We start from the raw sequence: 20,702 nt of genomic DNA, 5'->3' as shown, positions 1-20,702 counted from the left end.
ACTTTTCGAATTCAAGACAGATTTGGATTGAGGGCTCAATACAGACACGAGACACAAGATTCTAAATATGTTTTTATTTTTTCAGAATACTGCCATCAAAATATCTTTTTTCTTATTTATAACCTGAAGAAACTGCACCCAACATAAAGACCTGGTCGTGCTGGCTCAGCCTGCCATACCTACATTCATTGTGCCAGCAGCGTAAAACTCTGAGGCTAGGACCCCTGCCCCCAGGGCCTATGCTACACGTTGGCTTGCGCAGAGGGACGACGTCCCTCGCCGAACCTTGACTGCCCTTCTAGAAGCCAAGGCCCAACCCCACTACGCCAACCTCCTTGAGGCTGAATGAAAATATCCTACTATTTGAATTACCAGAAAATTTATGAATCCCAACCTGCATAAAAGAGCTTCCAAGGGATGTCATCAGCTTCAAGTTTGATGAAAAGGCCATTCAAGCTCAACATAAGCCAACTAGAAAAAATTTCAGTTAGAAACTTACAATCAGATTTTTTTTACTTTCTCAGTTTTTTCTTGATAGAAACTAGGGGGAATTGTTAAAGAAAAACAAACAAAACTTTCAAGCTCTCATGATATTTTTCGAGGAATATACGGAATGGATTAATGAGATTTTTAAAGTTTTCCAGTTTGCAAATATTTAGATGACAAAAAAATGTCTCCTACAACACACGCATGCACACCCACAAGAATTCACAAGAAAAAATGGAAAAAAACATGTACCCAAGTGCATGAGAGGGAGAGAGAGCACAAACACCAACTCAAAACGGCCTCTGATCAAATTTTCTTGCAGCCTTCAACCATCACACTTGCTACATATCTTTTTTTTTATGTCGAGGAACCCTCGCCGAAGCGAGGAAAACCCCGGGTGGGGCCCCACGACCACTGTGCCTCACGTGGCCCACCTCTGAAAGCAACGGACTTGCCACATATCTTATATCTAATAAATTAAGCATCGGCTACAATAGTTAGCTACATAACATCATTACCATCATTCACAGAAGGCTGAACCAATGGACAGGAATGGAAAAAGAAAGAGAAAAAAAGGCAGCTGATGACTCACAGCCACTGTTGCTTCGTCGCTTCCATCCTCTTGATTAAACCTGCAATTTCAGCTTCCATTCTCATTTTCATATTAAAGTAATCACAGTGAGAATTCTCCAAGAATTTCAACTCCTCCAACTTCTTCCGCCGCCTTTCCTCTGTTTCCTGCAAGCATAGCTTGGCAAGCTTGGATGCATACTCTTCCTCCAATTCTGTGCTTTTGGCTCGTGCTATTTTATGAAGGCTCTCTGCCTCTCTACGAGCATCATCTGCTCGGTTCTGGAACATCCTTGCCTCTGCTTCTTTGATCCTAACAATGCTTTCCAAACTCTCAAACTCATCTTTCTTTGACACGAACTGCGCATCTTTTTTATCCCTTGTTTCATTATGCAGAACTCTGTCCATGTTATAGGCGCTTCGTGGTGCATCGATCCTAAAATCAGAATTGCTATTGTAAGTGGGAACTTGAGTAGCGGTGGGTGCTGACAGAAGAGAAGCATCTCCTCTTTGGCATGGTTGAGCTAACTCTCTGGCCGAGTTGTTGGGTAAACAAAACTCGGAAACACCATCTGTATATAAGAATGAGGATCATGTCAGCTCGCAAGAAACTAGAGTACAAAAGAAAATAAGTCACAAATGTACACGTATGTATAGGCAGTCCAAAGTGGCATTCACCCCATGAAGGACTTCTATCATAGGGGTATAATCTTCAAGAATGGATTACATGTTAACAAGTCTAAACCACTAAATTCAAATTTTGCAAATAAGTTTGATATGCTGAACAGAGCCTCATTAGAAGTCACAGAAAAGACTAATGCAACCAGGTAGAAAATGCACATCAACAGCGTCAACCATCAAAACAGTCAGCCTCAAGCCCTCAACCAAACAGCATGGCACAGGCATACTCATTCTTGATCTAAATCTTCTCAACAGAATATATCATTCTCCCATGTCACAGAAAACCCCAGACAAGAAGGTATAATTCCTACCTCTGATTATCTGTCACATAGAGAAGAATGGATTACATGTTATCAAGTCTAAAACACTAAATTCGAATTTTGCAATTAAGTTTGATATGCTGAACAGAGCCTTATTAGAAGTCACAGAAAAAACTAATGCAACCAGGTAGAAAATGCACATCAACAGCGTCAACCATCAAAACAGTCGGCCTGAAGCCCTCAACTAAAGAGCATGGCACAGGCATACTCATTCTTGATCTAAATCTTCTCAACAGAATATATCAGTCAGCTATGCCACGGACTCTTCTAACAGGGCACCGCACCTGCACCCGCCGCACCCAGGCGGATGCGACACTAGGACACAACCTCCTTTGTGTTAGGTGAAGTCCACCACACTGAGGTCCATTTCTATCCAAAAGTAGATTCAGTTAACTCTAATCAAGTCCATTTTTATCTATATTATATATAAATACATAAATGCACACACATACACGTATTGTTAACTTAAAACTGTTAAAATATATATATATATATATATATATATATATATACACCCTCCCCGCACCCAAGTTTTTTTAAAGTGCCACATTGCCGCACCCGTACCCGTACCCGTACCCGTACCTGTACCTGTACCCGTACCCGCACTTATGTGACATAGCCACAGACACAAAACCCCAGACAAGAAGGTAATTCCTACCTCTGATTATGTCACATAGAGAGATAATAAAGCTTATGCATTAAAGTTTTATGAGCTTCATCTAACATATCAGTGGGAGGGTCTTTCTCACGATGTAACACTTTGTAATCAACCTAGCTCACATGGTACAGAGAGTGTCAACTTTTGTTTGATCATTACGGATTATCAGTAAGGTAGGGAAGTGAACCCTTTTAGGATGTGACAAATTCCAATTTCAACCACTAATTACCCTTATATAAGCACACTTCAACATGCAGACAACACCACTGGAATACTGCTGACACAATCAACATATGCTCTATATGAGTATTCACAAATTCAAATGGAACCAAATGATTTCCTCCAGCTTGTTATTGACTAGCATCACATGCTTGTTCACCTCAATAACAAATGACTTAAGGCATAGTGTTTAACATGCTTTTTCTTTTCTTTTCTAATCAAACGAAACAATATGTATTCATTGTCATCTACAACAAACACTTAAGTATGATCTCTTCCCAAATCATAAAAATAGGATACATGTTACCCAAGTAGATCTAAACCAAAATTACAATGATTGGTCTTGAATTGAGATCTAGATTCAATCAGATTCTAATTTTAAATATAGATCTGAATCCTAACCAATTGCATTAATATGATTTGGATCTGTACAAACAAGGTTAAAACATAGCCAAAACCTTCCCCACTTGCTTGGAAACTCACTTCCTGGGAAGCTCAATACCCGGAGGATACCCACATTGTGTAAGGCTTGCTTCCCGAGCATCAGCACTTCGTCTTTTTTATGAAGTTTCCTTCAGAGTTCATATTTGCAGTAGTTTTAATATTTTCTCATTCCATTCCTATGAGTGTAAAGTAATTATGCTTCCCACCCTAACCCTTCTCAAGTACCCAACCTTCCACCTTTTACTTTCCATATTAATTTCTGAACTCACTTCAAGCCTGGCAACTATGGTTTGTTGGGAAATAGGTTCCGAGAAGGCAACCTATAGAAGAATGGATGCAGATCAAAAGCTTGGAGGCACGTTGTGGAGCGCATTCTTAAAAGCGACAGTCGCCCCCACCAGTACAAGACCGGGTACAGCAGAGTACGACGCAACTTCGAGCCTGTCCCTGACTCACGCTATGCCGACTTCCTTCTACACTAGGCAAGACGACCTCCACGGCACAATCACTGAGCAGCCTCGAGAAGAAAGGCAGAGAGAGAGAGATACAGGAAGCAGTAAACCAAAAGGTGTTTTAAACCAAGCACGACCAAGATATATAATATATATAAGCATGAAAAGACAAGCTAGGCACCCCTCTAAAAACATCCAAATGGCTAGTGTGTTAAAATGTGTATAAATATATATATATATAAGTATATATATACATATATGTATATATATACATATATCTTTTTTTCTTTTTTCTGTACATCCAAATACCTGATAGGGGTATTTTGGTAAATTCTCATGTACTTTTCAATTTTTTGGTTTTTCCTTTTTCCTTTCTTTTTATTCTTTTTTGTTTTTTATTTTCTTTTTGTAATAGGACCAACAAGGGGCCCCACCCATCTAGTCGTTGGGGCCCCAACGGTCACATTTATGACCGTTGGGGCTCCCAACGACTAGAAGGGAGCCCCCCTTGTGGTCCCTCTCAATTCTCTTTTCCTCTCCTATAAATAGAGGGCTTTCCCTCTTGTAATTGTAAGGGTTTTCAGCCCACTTTCTCTCTCTCTTCAATATATTTTTGCCTTCTAGGCATTTTACCCTTTAGTGGGTTATTTGTGCACTTTAAGTGCTTGTGTTTTTTGCTCTTTGCTTGACTCTTTTTAAGAGTTATTTGGTTTATTGGTGCTTCCGCTATTTTCATTACATGGTATCAGAGCCATAGGATTTTCAATATTCTTGAAAGATCTTTAGTGCTCTTCATATTCTATATTTCCCGTCATCAATGGAGCATGAATCAAGAGTTGAGCTCTCCTTCAAACACAATGGCGCAAACTATCTTATGTGGGCATCGGCTATGGAAAATCATCTACGAGGCAAAAAGTTATGGGTGTTGCCCTTAACGCTATCTTATGTGGGCGGATTGCTACAGTTCACATGGCGGTCATGATGCGAATTGTGCGATATATCAAGAACTTCATCTCCAAAGGGCTTTTCTTATCCTCTTCTTCATCTCTTGAATTAATTGTTTATACTGATGCAGATTGGGGGGAGAATCTCAATGATCGAATCTCAACTACTGGTTTTTCCATTTTTTTAGGTGAATCCCTCGTTTCATGAAGATATAAAAAGCAGCAAAAAGTTTCTCTATCATCCACTGAAGCTGAATATCGGGCCATGGTGATGACAACTATGAAAATTGTGTGGCTTAAAAGTCACCTCTGTGACATGGGCATCCTCATCTCTTCTTCCACCAAGATGTGTTGTGATAACAAGAGCACGATTTACATCGCAAGCAATCATACATTCCACGAGCGTACCAAGCATATTGAAATGGATTGCCACTATGTTTGAGATGAATTTCTCATAGGAACCATCACACTTCCATATGTTACTTCTGAATATCAGTTGACTGACTTCTTCACCAAAGAGCTTTGAACTCCGTGTTTCATGTTTCTTCTTGACAAACTTTCGGTCTTCTCCCCGTAAAGTTTAAGGAGGCGTGTTAAAATGTGTATATATATATATATACTTATATATATACATACATATATATATATAAGTATATATATACATATATGTATATATATACATATATCTTTTTTTCTTTTTTCTGTGCATCCAAATACCCGATAGGGGTATTTTGGCAAATTCCCATGTACTTTTCCATTTTTTAGGTTTTTCCTTTTTCCTTTCTTTTTATTCTTTTTTGTTTTTTTTTGTTTTTTATTTTCTTTTTGTAATAGGACCAACAAGGGGCCCCAACTGTCACATTTATGACCGTTGGGGCTCCCAACGACTAGAAGGGAGCCCCCCTTGTGGTCCCTCTCAATTCTCTTTTCCTCTCCTATAAATAGAGGGATTTCCCTCTTGTAATTGTAAGTGTTTTCAGCCCACTTTCTCTCTCTCTTCAATAATTTTTTGCCTTCTAGGCATTTTACCCTTTAGTGGGTTATTTGTGCACTTTAAGTGCTTGTGTTCTTGGCTCTTTGCTCGACTCTTTTTAAGAGTTCTTTGGTTTATTGGTGTTTCCGCTATTTTCATTACAAAGTGTGCCCCTTGGGACACCCGTTGGAACAAGGCGCACTCAAAACGGAATGAAAAAGACCCTTGACCAAACGGTCAAAGTATCCAAACATCAGAAACAGAGAAATACACCCGTTGGGAAATAAAACACATTTTATAATTTTAAATACCCTTTATTATAACTTCAAAACCGTAAAAATAATAATAACTCACAGTCAAAGTCAAAATAAAAACTGAGACCAAGACTAGACCAGGCCGAGCCGGATCGAACTGAACCGAGGCTGAGCCGGGCTGGTCCAAATCCAATATCCAAAGTTCAAATTGACAAGCCCCAAGAGGGTGTTGCCCTTAACGCCAACTCTAGGCAATATAATCCTCTTAAGATTTTAAAAAATGATCAATAAAGGACTAAACCTTTTTCAATGTATTATAGTTTCCCTCCAAAAATTCTTTCCCAAAAACTTAGGTAAAAGGGACAAAAGGTTCAAAAGAGGTAATACATAAAGCCACAATTTGAACCAAATAATAACATGGTTCATGTAATAGATCCAAATACGAGTCATGAGGAGGCCAGGAAGGAACCAACAGTCCAAAGTACATGTTCTCCATAAATGCAAGGGGGTGAAGAGACCCAAATCTGAACAGAATTCCAAGATTCATAACTCTATCTTTGGTTTGGATAAAGCATTCAGGGTCCATATCTGGAAAATCTGAATGCTGGTCAATCAGTATCTGATCTGGTAACAGGCATAGTTGATCAATCATTTGGATATGACTAATTTTTCTCTTGCTACCTTCTTTTGACAAAAAGATAGTCACCTGAAATTTTATGGCTTTCATGAGAGGACTACATAGGTGGTAAGGGGTTGTCGCATTAGCCCAAACAAAGCTATTGGAATAAAGATTGGCACTTTACTTAGCTTTTACATGTTTAACAAACTATGCAATGACATCATCATGCAGAATAACATTAGGAGATATTCAGAAGATTTGCACATCAAAAATATCTGCAATCACCAAGAGAGTTTGGAAACTTAGAATTTTCAGGCTTCAAAAGTAAATAATGATTAAAAAGAAATCACCTCATATACATAAAATACCATGTAGAGGCATAAAGATTCTGATTCAGTCAGGATGTAGGCATTACCAAATCTGATCTAACCACATATTTTAATCAGATAAAATTTTGGATCAGGAATTTGATAAGGAGAGCCAGAAAGATTGAATGTGACTGGATCTTTTAATACCTGTTTTTACTGCAACAGCCTTCTAATCTCCATCAATGTCACAATGAGGTAAATAAAAGGCAAAAAGCTATAGAACAAGCTAGTAGACATCAAATATAGAGTTATGGCTAAAGAAGTGCGCCTTCGACGCGTTGGTTGCATGAAAACTGACGGAGAAAGCGGTAGCATCTAATCTCACTTCCCCATGGACATTGACTGCATCGATTTTCCAATCTCCTAGTGGGGACTTGTGAAATTACATTTATCACTGAATCCATTTCAATCAGATATTATGACTTTCCCAATGGCTTTCCAAACTTTTTTTGGATCAATAACATATAAAACTCTCAACAAAATTCTCAAAGTATATGTTCTGACATTTGCATCAGATTCATGTATCAATTCATAGTGGAATCACAGAGGCAAGCATGGATCAAATTCTGAATGATTTCTTGAATTGATTTTCATATTTAGATAAGTTCAAGGTTTCCATGTCAGGAAGGAGGAAATCTTTATGCTAGAACTCAACAGACGTCACACAAATATGAACAACCTCAAAAATGGAAAACCCATTTTTCTTAAGCCTTTACAACATACAAAAAGCCACATATTTCTCCTCTTCACTTATTGATAATGTATAATCCAGATTATGTAACAGAGAAGGATGTGGAGGTTTACACTAAATATTATGCAAATCAAGGCCCATGAAAAGCCATGCTTTTAATGCAAATTAGGTAGAAAGCTCAAGCAAGAAAATTTTCACTTTGTTTTTGAAATTAATAAGATTAATGGAACCTTGATGTTTCTTTTTCTTTTTCCATTTTCATCTTCACTTTGCATCTTGAAATATCATGTTATCAATCAAAGTTCTGCTTTTCAGATGACTAAGCAGGAAACATAAATGTATAAATCAAAGAAATCATTTCAATATTTCCTGGGCCTACAATGCACGTAGTAGAACATTCCTTTCATGGTTAACTGGTAGATAATAGTAAACAAAAGGAACAGTCTATTCCATGAGTTCATTGCAGGAAAAACAGTATTATGCTCATGTACTTATTGTTCAATAGATCAGCTCTTCATACAAATAAGAAATGCTTCCAACATTATTCATGGTATTTATTTCCTTCCAGTAATGATAATGCAAAACAATGACCATGAGGGAGTTTTTAACATTAATTCTACAGAAATAACAAAACCAAAATATCAATAAAATATGGCACTGTATACTAGCCTTAGAAAATGTTTATCCATAGCTGAAAATCAATTAGCAAGAGTAAAACAAAATATTACAAAAACTAGAGGGAGATCAAAATCATTGATTTGCACTGCATTAATGATAACAAAATGGAATTCTCACACGATCTTAGAAAGAAATGCTTTACCCTTTAGAAACAATAGCATGATGTTGCACGCATCTGATGCAGAAGCGAGTTTCTTATCAAGCTTCATTATCAACTCCTCCGCCTTGCTGTGCAGTGCCTGACCCTTTAGGTCAGTACTAGCCTGGAAGATCCTTCTAACACAGTCCAGCTCTTTTGCTAAAGTTTTAGGACCCCAATTAATCGCACAGCACGTAAATACCTCTTTAACAAAGCCAAACAACTCCGAGGCATGTCCACATCCAAGACAATGGAATTGCATTTCGGTCGTCCCCAACGATCCTTTCAGGCTCTGCCCAGGCTTTATATACTGCAATCGAACGCCACAATCAGCATGGCACCAGTGGGAGCAGACGTCACACCCCACCCAGCTGCAAGTATTCAAAGCACAGTCGAACTTTAGACAAATCTGGCACGTACAAGCACTACAGAATCCCTTCTTTGTGGAACATATCTTACAGTCACAATCATCCACTGGCAGCAAGTTCTTGCAATTCAGATTCCTACAGCGAGTGAGCATGAACACTTCGATCAATTCTTCACTAGGAAGACGATTATTTCCCGATAAGTAGGCTTCCACACCGGTCTTTACAGTAACCAAGATATCCAACTGAACCTTGCTAGATTTTGATAGTGTCTCAGGTGTTAGATCGGACCTCCTGTCGAGGCGCCTCTGAAGGCTAGCAAACTCTTCCCTTTTCTCAGGCAATGCCACTAGATTCTTCAGACAGATCCTTGCAGCTTCCAGTGATTCCTCCGGAAGCTCCTGAATTACTTGAGCCATGACTGAAATAGACTCCGAGACGATCTCATTCAGAAGCTTCCCCGGCCTGGTGAGAGTCCTGGATGAAGTCGGGCCACCCCCAACATGATGCTGGCTCTTCTGAAACAGCGGAGTCCGGCCTCCCTCCGACTTAACCAACCTGCTACCAGCAACCTTGTGCGTCTCTGAAGGCCTCTCCCTCGAATCCGTCGACTGGTTATCCTTCATCGGTATCGCGGGCAATTCCAACGGAAAGAACGAATGCCTTTCGGCGCTGTTGTTACTGTACAGACTGTTAAACCCATCCTTGATGCGCTGCCCTGACATCAAGGGGTAACCATGATTCGAGAAGTTGGCGCTCTCTACATTCTTGTGCATAACCGAATCATTCTCCGATTTAATCCAACCAATCAGGGCTTGATTCGGCTTGTCCCCATGAACGCTACCATTCTGCAAACCACTCTGGTGAAACGTTGCTTCACCAACGGGCTTAAATCTGCTATGAACAGATCCGTTCGTCCCTTCACCGCAGTGCCAAATCTGATCGCTCCCACCACCGAACGTCCTACCATTGGACACAGTGAGCTCGAAATTGTCGATGGAGTTCCGCAGCGAGCAACTAGGATTGTGGGAGAAGGGGTGGGAGTACGAATACGAAGCCGACGCCGTGAAATCGTCGGAGCTCGCCCGGGAAGGCGGCAGCGACTGGACGCTGCGCTGAGCGGGGGCCAGGGGATCGCAATTCCGGGAGGGGACGAATGAGGAGAGGGACAAGGAGACGTTGGAGAGGCCGAGCGAGAGATCGAGAGGGGTCGCATCCAACTTGGGTTTCTTCTCGCCCTTCTTCTCGGCCTCCCCACTTCCGCCCTCCCTCTTGAACCCGCGACCCTGGCGTTCTCCGCCCAATTCCAGGAAATCCCTCTCCACCCACCTCCCGGACCCCTCGTCCACCGCCAATTTCTCGCCAGCGACGGCCTCCTTCCCCTTGTACCTCCCCTTCCCCAACCCAATCTGCAACTCTTCACCGGAATTCATCCCCGAATCCCTCACCACCTTCGAGCTATCGCACATATAGCTGAGGGTCAGCTCTTGGCAACCCATCCCACCCATCTTCTTCGACGTCCCCTCGCCGCTATACCTGATCTCGAACGATTTCAGCTCCGACCCACCACCGTTCCGGCCGTTCTTCCCCTCTCTCGAGCTCAACCCATTCTCGAAATCCAGGAATCCATCCGGTTCTGCACCTTCCTTCCCGTTACCATCCACCGAATTCTTTTTCGGAAAACCATTCTCTGTAACCATGGTCGGTCAATCAGAGAAAGAGAAAGAGAGAGAGTGGTGGGTAACGTTGGGAAGAAGGACTTATTGGGTATTTTCCAAATTGTTCTGCAAATTCTTCTCTCTCCCCTTCCGTCGTCTCCTTCACTGCATCTCGGCCATTCCCTTGTAGCGGGGGGAAATTGGGCTTTTTAAATGACTAAAGTATCCCTCACATTTAATCTATTGCATGGAACGAAAACGTATTGTCGCCGGAGCCAAGCACGCGTTGCTGCCAGTAAATGACCAAACAACCCTCGGTACGAAGACATCAATCACGCACTGAGAAGGCTTTCCGAGAATCATAGGGAGTATTTTAGTCATCCCATGGAATATATCTACATTTCGCATCTCTTCATCGTAATGATTGAGGGTAATCTTGTCATTTCTTTCTCCCTCGTCGCGACCCTCCACAATTCCCCACGCGCACTCCGCCGTCTCTCTCTTTCCTCCCTTCACGCGTTTGGTCCGTACGGTGGCGGCAACCCCGTTTGCACACTTTGTTCCAGAAATGCCCTTTTCTTTGGAGAGATTGCCTGCCTACTCCACTTCTGATGAATTTGGTCATAGCCTCATATTAGACACCTTTTTTTTCTGTTTTTTGATTTAGGTGGCCAACTAAAAGTCTCATGAAAACCCAAAGGAAGGTGTGAAGTTGGAGAGAGAGAGAGAGAGAGTCAATTTGGGGATCATGTTTTCAGAGCAGTTCCAAGTTTTTGGAAGATTCAAGGAAAGTTCTTAAACAAATGTTAGCCTCTCAAATTCAAACCAAACCATTGTCTTATTGGTAACATGTTGGCCCCATAAGATGTTTGGTGATTGAATGGGTGATACTTTTTTTTTTCCTTTTCTTGTTTAGGTTTATTCATAGGCTTTATGAACATCCTTGCAAAGTCCAAAAACATGTAAAACACAAAAAGAAAAAGGAAAAAAGGCTGAACAAAGATGAAGAAGAGAAAGAAAGCACAAATGATGCATCATGTATAACTTGGTTAAGGTGACTTCTTTTTTCACTGTTTAACAAAATAAACTACTGCTCTTGTTTGGACGTTCCTTTACAGGTTGAGAGGTGTCACGTTGGTCTCCTGCAATGTTGTCAAAATAGTATCTGCCATCGAAATCATTTGGATACCGATTCTCAAGTGGATCATTCTGAATCGGATAAAAAATAATTAAAAAAATATTCTGCGTCAATCAGACGTGTTAAAGCTATTAAAAATCAATGGTAATACTTTTTTATTTATTAAAAATAACAGATTAGTATCCTATCGATTTTCTGCCAATACGATACCGGCGATTCGCACCGATACTGACAACATTGGTCTCCTGTAAAAGTGAGATTTTCTCAAGATTTTGTGATCACAAATTACGATCACACAAGCTGGACCTGTGATCATGAATGTGGCTGGTGATTATATACACCTTTCAGGTGTCAAAGAACTTGTGACAATCAAAGGTTGCTTCTCCTCCGTTCATTAAATGAGAAGTTTTCATTGGCTCTGACCTTAAGAAAGGAAAGAGCAGCACGAGTATTGATACTCTCGACGTCCTTCAACTGGAACACTTTGGGGGGTGTTTGCATGTCACGGAAATTGAGGCTTTTTTCTTAAAAAAATGCATCGATGGGCATGCGTTTCTGCAGGCCCCACCGTGACCAAACAAACTGAGCACTTTTTTTCCTCACAGAAAAGGAGCCCAAAATACACGAGAACCCCCACTTTGAGCGGAAAGGGTTCCTGTGGAAGGGTGGCCTGGTTCTGTTTTCGCGGAAAGGAAAGGGTGGTACCCTCTTCAGTGACACACAAACGCCACCCTAAGTCAGCCCACTCAATATCGTCAGTGTTGGTATTGGTCCTCAATGGATTTTCCGATTCTGATTTTGACCTGAACTCATATGAATAGATGAGTTTTCAACCAAGGGATCGATGACCATAGTGAGAAAAGTGAAAAAAAAACGTAAAAATATCGGCAGTCAAAAACTAGCGAGAATTTGATTTTTTTTTCAAAATCTCGCATTTTTAGGCAAAATCTTGGCAATAGAAAAATAAAAAAGTTTTTTTATAAGTCAATATAAATAAAACTATTTAAAAATAAAAACAACATGGTTTGTTCACTATAAATAGCCATTAAAAATACAAATATCATGTGTAAATCACAATATTTATGTTTTGACAAAAAATCATGATATTTTTAAAAATATCGCAAAAAACTGTCAATTTTAACTTTCAAGTAATTTCTCGCGATATTACCCAAGATTTTCATAAATCTTGCGATATTTGTCACTATGAAGATGACATATGTCGATAAGGTATTCAAAATATTAGAAAACTATTTTTAACGAAGTGTTTTTGAAAAATAATCCGAATCAACCCTGTTTTGTATCAATTTTTCGCCAACAAGATGCTAATCGACCCAATTGAGACCATTCTTACAAATTGAACACACCTAACTAGGTCTGTAAAACCAACAGGGTCTCCACTTGTCTGGTACGAGCAGCTAGTGCACGTCACCTTGTGTTGGGAGGTTGCAGGTTCAAAACCCAATGGTATAATCCTATAACTGGTAGGGGTCTGCCTAACCTCAGCTTGCCTTTTAAAAAAGAAAACTGGGTTTGTAAAACCCTAGTGGGCTGGTCAACAGTAATTTAGACTGGTTGAAACTTTTGATAAAAGTGGGAGGTCCGGCCGGTGATGCTTCCGTGGTATGGAAGGGGGGTGGCAGGGTACTTTCTATTGATTATGAGAAGATTGATTGGTAATTATGAAAATAAAATGTGGGGAGTTTGAAGAAAAGTATGCTTTGTAGGGGATCGAGGAAAAATAGGGTAACGTATGAAAAAGGAGGCAACCAAGTTGCTTTATTCAAAGAATCCCAATCATGTGAGAATATGGTTCACTTTCCTATTTAATAAAATTTTCCTTCCCCACTCACTTATACTCGAATCTCGAAAATCTACAGCTTTTTAACTAATTACGGAGAACCACCCAAATCTTTCGTACAAACTACATTTGCTTTTTTTCCTAATAGTGACAAAAAGTTTAAAAACGGCAAGATAACGGTACTCAAATTTTCTTTTGAAATTGAAGGGTTTTTTTTTTTATGTATAAGATGTTGGTAAATGCGACTAAATTAAAAATTAAAAATATTATAGAGAAATAAAGATGAAATATATAAAAATATTTTTTTAAGTAGAATTAATATGAACAATTTGTTTATCATTATGTGAAAAAAATGAAGTTGAGTTGAAAGAATAACGAAGCTAAGATCGCCCATCACCTAAAACCCTAAAGCAATCCCCTGGCATTGAGGTAGGGATAAAAATGGTTCAGATCCGAAACAGCTAAATACATTGGAGAGTCGGATCCCAAACAACCAAGATTTATCAAACTCCATCATAGAATTGACTCATTTGAGTTGTTGCTTTGGCACCTAGAGAAGAAATGTTTCACGTTGGGATTTGGACCATAGTTTGAAAACTTGGCGGGTCAACTCGGTGACTCAGCCCGGATCCGGTACAACTTGTTTGTGTACAAAAAGTTTTAGCATGACTTGGCTGAGTTAGCTATATATTTTATATATAATTATATATTATATAAAATGTAATATAAATATTATGTATATTATATATAAATATTATGTATATTATATATAAATATATGGTTATACATGCATTAATAATATTATACATTAAAATATTACAAAAAATATCATATTATATATAATATATTGATAACATATTATAAAATATACAGTATATATAGTTATATATTTTATATAAAATAAAAACTTAACATAACCCACCCAGTCACAAGCCACTCAAGGATGAGCCGAGTGACAATTTAAAATGGTGATGAAGGTGTCACGATATGTTCAAAATATCGCCTATATTTTGAAACTCTAATTTTCATACTGTTTTATCTTTCTGTAAAAGTAGTGGTCGAGGGACCAATGTCCAGAAAGGCTTTATTTTATGGGTTTGAAATATTATTATTGTAATAAGGGTTTGGTCTGATTTTATTCCAACGATCAGACCGAATCTAATTTATAGGAAAAGCAACGGTTTCTCTTTTTTGGGAAAAGAAATACCCACGTACAGTGGGAAGCTCAAATAGTATAAGGCCTTTTTTATTGTCCCAACATTCAACTTGGCTGAGAGGACAATTATGGTGCAATGGAATCAGGAAGGCTGTGGCAGACAGAACCATAATAGTATCTTAATCAGTAGCACCATAAACACCATGCATGATCTTAATAATGAATCATGTGCAATATTCCTATATTTAGTTGGTGGTACTTGCTTGGAATCAGCATCTCAATGTCTTACAAATGTTAAGGACAAGAACCACAATTGTGCACACACGCACGAGAAGAATGTCGTTAGAATAAAAAATAAATCAAGCACATTAAACTCCAATTGAATATCTCTCTCTCTCTCTCTCTCTCTCTCTCTCTCTCTCTCTCTCTCTCTCTCTCTCTCTCTGGGTTTGTGCTAAATGAAATATGCTAAAATGATAAGTGTTAAATGAGTTTTTCAGGTTTTTTTAACTGTTTCCAATACATGGATGGGTTTTTATAAGGTTAAAAAAATAACGGTTCAAAATCTTTGTAATTTTTTTAGGCTCAAAATATCATTTTTTTTCATCAAAAACACATGATCCAGCAAAAAAAAATATGGGAAGAGCAGAAAAACCCATTTAGCATTTGTCATTTAGCATATTTCATTTAGCACCTACCCATTACTATATATATATATATAGAGAGAGAGAGAGAGGGGGGGGGGGGTAAGGGGTAGGTGCCTCACGCTATTTTGTGCCTATCGGGCATTGGAAAGATTGTTTCTATTTTTTCTAAAATGTGACCATACAGATGTGATCTGCATGTTTGATTTTGTGGGATTTAGATAGTCTGATTCTAACACCAAGTTAGGTTTTTATAAGATTCAAAAATCGACAGTCTATAATTTCAAAAAATAATCAATGCTTAAAATTCATTTTTTTCAGAAAAACATTATCCAAGTGTGATTTCACAGTAAATGGATCATGCAGAGCACATCAGTCAGATTTTTAAAAAACAACTTGAAAACCCTTATTCAAGCTCGTTAGGCAACAAAAGGGCCAGGCACCTACCCTTTTTCATATATATATATATATATATATATATATATATATATATATATATATATATATATATATATATATAGAGAGAGAGGGAGAGAGAGAGAGAGAGAGAGTATTTATTTTAAAAATGTGACAGTATATATAGATGTGATCTACGTACTTGATTTTATAAGGATCAGCTCTTGAAGTCTTTGATTTTGATACAATGGTAATTTTTTATAACTTTCAAAAAATCAATGGTCCAAAATCTTTATAAAATTTTTAGGCTCCAAATATCATTTTTTTCATCTAAAACACATGATCCATGTGTGGATTTCTTGTAAATCGACCATGCCCAACACATTTATAGGGCAGGAATTGCGAAAAAATACTGAAAGAGCAGAAAAACCCTTTTAGCATGTTTCATTTAGCACAAATACATTTCTCTCTCTCTCTCTCTCTCTCTCTATATATATATATATATATATATATATATATATATATATATATATATATATATATTTGTGTGTGTGTATGTGCCCTCCGAGAGTACCTACAGCCACCTAGTAGAAATCATAGATGTATATTTCATCTTCTTAACCAGGCTTCATAGATGTATTAATTAGGCATCAATTATTTAATATAAATCATGTTTTGGATCATGTTTTTTATGATATAAAATAAAAAAAAATTGTAAAATGTTGGTACATTGTAGCCCATTAATTTTTGAAGGTTTTAAAAAAGCTACATAAACATAACAATCACATGATCCAAAACTTGTGTTCTATGATAAAAATGCATGTAACAAAAAATGTTTAAGAATTTTGAAAACTCAAATCTTCTACTAAGTGGGAGTAGGTGGGAGCTCCATATCATTACTTTGATATATATATATATATATAAAGAGAGAAAACGTAGCAGACTACACGGATCTATGTCTACTGCCTACGAGGTTTTTGAATGGTTATTTTCTACACTTTTTTGAATCTGACCATATAAATGTGTTCTATGTGTTTGATTTTATAGGAGTAGACTCTTTTATCATTATATTACGATGTGCAAGTATATTTTTTTAAGGTTTGAAAATCGATGGTAGAATTTTTTTATAAATATCATAAATATTTAATTCTTAAAAACCATGTTTTTTATTAAAAAACACTATCCAAGTTTTATTTTCTAGCAAATCGACTATGTCAAACGCATCTACATGGCCGAATTTGAAAGAAAAACTACTTGAAAACCCACTTCGCTTAGAGTAGGTCGTTTTAGGCATCTACTCCCTTCTTTCTCTTTACACACACATATAGGGTAACTAAAATATGTTTATAGTGTGAACAAAGATTTTAATAGCTTTTTTTTTTTACTTCTTTTTTAAAATGTAATGTAGATGCTTCATTTTATAAAAAACAAACTCTTGGATCGTCCAATTACGATGTATAAGAAGGATATTTTAAGAGGTTTGAAAATCAATGGCTTAGAATTTTCATAAATATTCAAGCATAAAAAATCACATTTGTTGATCTAATTACAATGGTCCAAAAATCTAGGCAAATGGACCATGCCAAATGTATCTACAAGGTTAGATTTGCAAAAAAAAACTATGAAAATCTCGATTCATACATAAACATATTCTAGTTTATATAAATATATGCCACTAAAATACGTAAACAGAATGTGAAGGTATTTCCAATACTTTTTTTCTGCATATCCAACCTTGTAGATGCATTTGGCATGATTCATTTGCTAGGAATTGACTATTAGATCATGTATTTTCAATAAAAAAAATATGATTTTGAATGGTTGAATATTTATAAAAATTTTAAGTTGTTGATTTTCAAGCCTTATATAAAAGATCATTTTTATGCATCATAATTGAATGATCCAAGAGTGTGTTTCTATAAAACCAAGTATCTAGATTGCATCCTTACAATGAAATTTATGAAAAAATTCATGAAAATCTGATTCATACTCCAGTTCATATATGTTCAGTTAACATACTCTAGTGGATATATACATAAGAGAGAGAGAGAGAGAGAGAGCACCAACTTTTGGTGTGCCCCGCAAGCACCCACTTATTTGCTTGCATGGTTAAAAAACCTTTGTAATTGTACTTCACATGATTTGTTTAATGAAAAATTAGGTTTTGGAGATAACCATAAAAAAGTAACAACTGGCAAACGTATCAAAATCTCACTTAGAAACTCATACTTTTATTTTGAAAAACACATGAACCAAGTATCATACCTAGCAAACAAATAATACTTATCATATTCATATGATTAAAGAGAGAGAGAACCAAGCTGAAGACCTAGGTTTGAATCCCTCTGCCACATGGGGCTTAAGAGATATCTGGTAGGGGTCTGCCTAACCCTAGCTTGCCTTTAAAAAACAAAAAAAGTAAGAGACAGAAACGCACTTGATCCCAATGTGCACATTACTTGGTGAAACCCTCTACCTTCTCTCTCTCTCTTTATATATATATATATATATATATATATATATATATATATATATATATATATATATATATATATATATATATGAAACTGAAATATGTTTACCAACCAAATATGCTTGTTAGCATGAATCAAGATTTTTATAGTTTTTTTTTTGCAAATCTAAACCTGAGATGCATTCGACATGGTCCATTTGCTAAATCATCGTAATCAGATCAAGAGATGTGATTTTTATGGTTGAATATTTATGAAAATTCTAAGCCATTGATTTTTAACCCTTAAAAGATCCTTCTTATATATGGTAATTGGATGATCCAAGGGTCTAGTTCTATCAAACCAAGCGTCTATATCACATCGAGTGAAATTTTTGAAAAAAGTTAAAAAAAACTATGAAAATCTTTGTTTAAACATATTTTAGTTATATATATATATATATGTAGTAATGGGTAGGTGTGAAATGATAGGTGCTAAATGAGTTTTTCAACATTTTTTTTTTAAATTCTGACCGTAGATTTTATAGGGATCAGCTCTTGAAGTGTTCGATTTTGACACAGGTGGGTTTTTATAAGGTTCAAAAAATCATCAGTTCAAAAGTTTTGTAAATTTTTTAGGCTTTAAATGTCATTTTTTTCATCAAAAAACACATGATCCAGGTGTGGATTCTTCATAAATCAATCATGCCCAACACATTTAAGGGGTTGGAACTGCAAAAAAAAGCACGAGAAGGAAAGAAAAACCCATTTAGCACGTACCAATTTTGCACCTATATATATATATATATATGTGAGAATGAAAACCTCCCCCAATGAATTTTTTTTGGCATTTTTTTTCAAAATTTTGACCATATAGATGTCTTCAGCATGATTGATTTACTATAAATTGACACATGTATCTTGAATTTTGGATATAAAAAATGGTATTTGAAGTCTCAAAAATTTATAAAAGTTGTACGTCATTGATTTTGAAACTTATGAGAACCTATTTATGCATCAGAATCAAATGTTTCAAGAACTGATTCCTATAGATTATATCTGTACGGTCAAAATTTTGAAAAAAATACCAAAAATCCAATAAAATGTTCATTGGGGAGGCTTGGAAGGGTTTTCCATTAGGAAGGTATATATATATATATATACCAACCGGGGCTCTGCTAGTGCTTGTCACCTTGTGTTGAGTTTGAATCCCAATGGTATAGTTACATAATTGGTAGGGGTCTGCCTAACCCTAACTTTTTTTGTCAAAAAAAGAAGAAGATAGCACCAGACAATTAAATGGTAAAAAAAAAGGGACATGACAAAGGTAAAAGCATCAAAGTATTTGTGGACAAAAAAAGGGTCCGCTAAGGATTATGGCTCCCTACTTCAGCTACACCCGAATGTTGAATCCAACTGTCATACTTCTTATGAGCACGGCTGCTAACAAATTGTGCCTTGGGAGGTTATTTCCTCTCGAATAGCACTTGTACAATTTTGAAGAATTTTATAAAAATAATAAAATAAGTTAGGCAGGGAAATGGTATATATACATAAAAAAGAAAAACAAGTGAGTTTAAGTCCATTAGCATGACTAGGCTCAAATCCCATAAGTGTCACAACCTGCTGGTGACTTGCCAGGGGCGAAGGGTAAGCAGGACAACAACCGTAAGTATGGCAGGCAGAGTCAACACGACTAGGTCTATGATTCTGGGATGGTTTATTCAAGTAAGAAAAATATTCATTAGCATGAAAATGGTTCTCAGTTTTTGAATTGCCTTAGAGGATATAGCCTTGACAATATTCTCAAGCACATGCCATTCATCTAATGAGCTAATCCTACACTTACCATCCACATGTACGTAAAAATGTGCAACAATCATGCAAGTCTAAAACAACACGCAATGGATTCTTTATGATCATTTTCATTTAAATGGTCCAAATTGTGATATTATGACCAATCATATAAAGGCAGGATAATATTTGCTACAAATGCTTGTACGTATAAGTTTATTTTTTTATGAAAAATGATCATACTGTACGACAAAAATGATGTGTTTTAAAAAATGCTTCACAATTTAGCAAATCCGTAAAATGAATAATTCTACAAGTTCTCACTTTTTTTTGGATGTTTTTACTTCTCACAACTGCTAATTTTTTATTTTCACGAGTCACGATGATGAAAGTGGATGGACCCATAAAACTCGTCAACAAAATTGCATATGAGGTTGCGATATTGTAAAAAATATTATGAAATTCTAAAACACCTGCAAAAATCATGACGAGTATCGCAAGGCATGTTGCAAAAATTCTTTAAGTGTTGCGAAAGTCCATACCTTGCAAAATTTTAAACGAGTATCATAGGAGTATTGCAAAAAAAAAAATCTTGCAAAATTTTGTTCTATATAAACGACGCTTCGTTTCTCAACCCTTTATTTACATCTAGATGCCCTATTTTTGCAACCTTAGGGTTTCTTTGGTCCCCTAATTGGTGGTCCTCAATCCTTCAGTTGATCTTTTAATGATATTTTGCCGACATTCAAGCATTACAAAAATCTCTCATCAACAATAGTTCATCGGTGGTGGTAAACCCCAAAAGCAT

The 20,702-nt window shown here is 37.0% G+C and overlaps 1 protein-coding gene across 2 annotated transcripts; it reads right to left on the bottom strand.

The window, feature by feature from the left end:
- Positions 1-627: 627 nt before the first annotated feature.
- LOC149841344 (protein OBERON 3-like) lies at positions 628-10,697 on the bottom strand. Of its 2 annotated transcripts, none has more exons than XM_090003776.1 (2): positions 8,500-10,697; positions 628-1,628 (listed from the first exon to the last, which is right to left on the bottom strand). In XM_090003776.1, exons 1-2 carry the CDS (start codon positions 10,559-10,561, stop codon positions 1,075-1,077), a joined length of 2,616 nt encoding a protein of 871 aa, XP_089859902.1. In that variant the 5' UTR covers positions 10,562-10,697; the 3' UTR covers positions 628-1,074. The 2 variants fall into 2 exon arrangements, with proteins under 2 accessions (XP_089859902.1, XP_089859903.1); XM_090003777.1 differs by lacking the exon at positions 628-1,628 and having other exon boundaries at positions 8,659-8,867; positions 8,956-10,697.
- Positions 10,698-20,702: the final 10,005 nt, after the last annotated feature.

This window comes from Nuphar pumila, chromosome 4, assembly GCF_984573655.1.
Source record: "Nuphar pumila chromosome 4, dmNupPumi1.hap1.1, whole genome shotgun sequence".
Lineage (NCBI taxonomy): Eukaryota > Viridiplantae > Streptophyta > Magnoliopsida > Nymphaeales > Nymphaeaceae > Nuphar > Nuphar pumila.
This window is presented reverse-complemented; position numbering and strand designations above follow the sequence as displayed.

What these genes read in the sequence shown, in the direction of transcription:
- LOC149841344 (XM_090003776.1), bottom strand. Translation starts at nt 10,561, where the DNA reads ATGGTTACAGAGAATGGTTTTCCGAAAAAGAATTCGGTGGATGGTAAC. An exon ending in CATGCTATTGTTTCTAAAGG is followed by an intron (nt 1,629 to 8,499) that starts GTAAAGCATTTC and finishes TCTTATATACAG; the next exon opens with ATGGTGTTTCCGAGTTTTGT.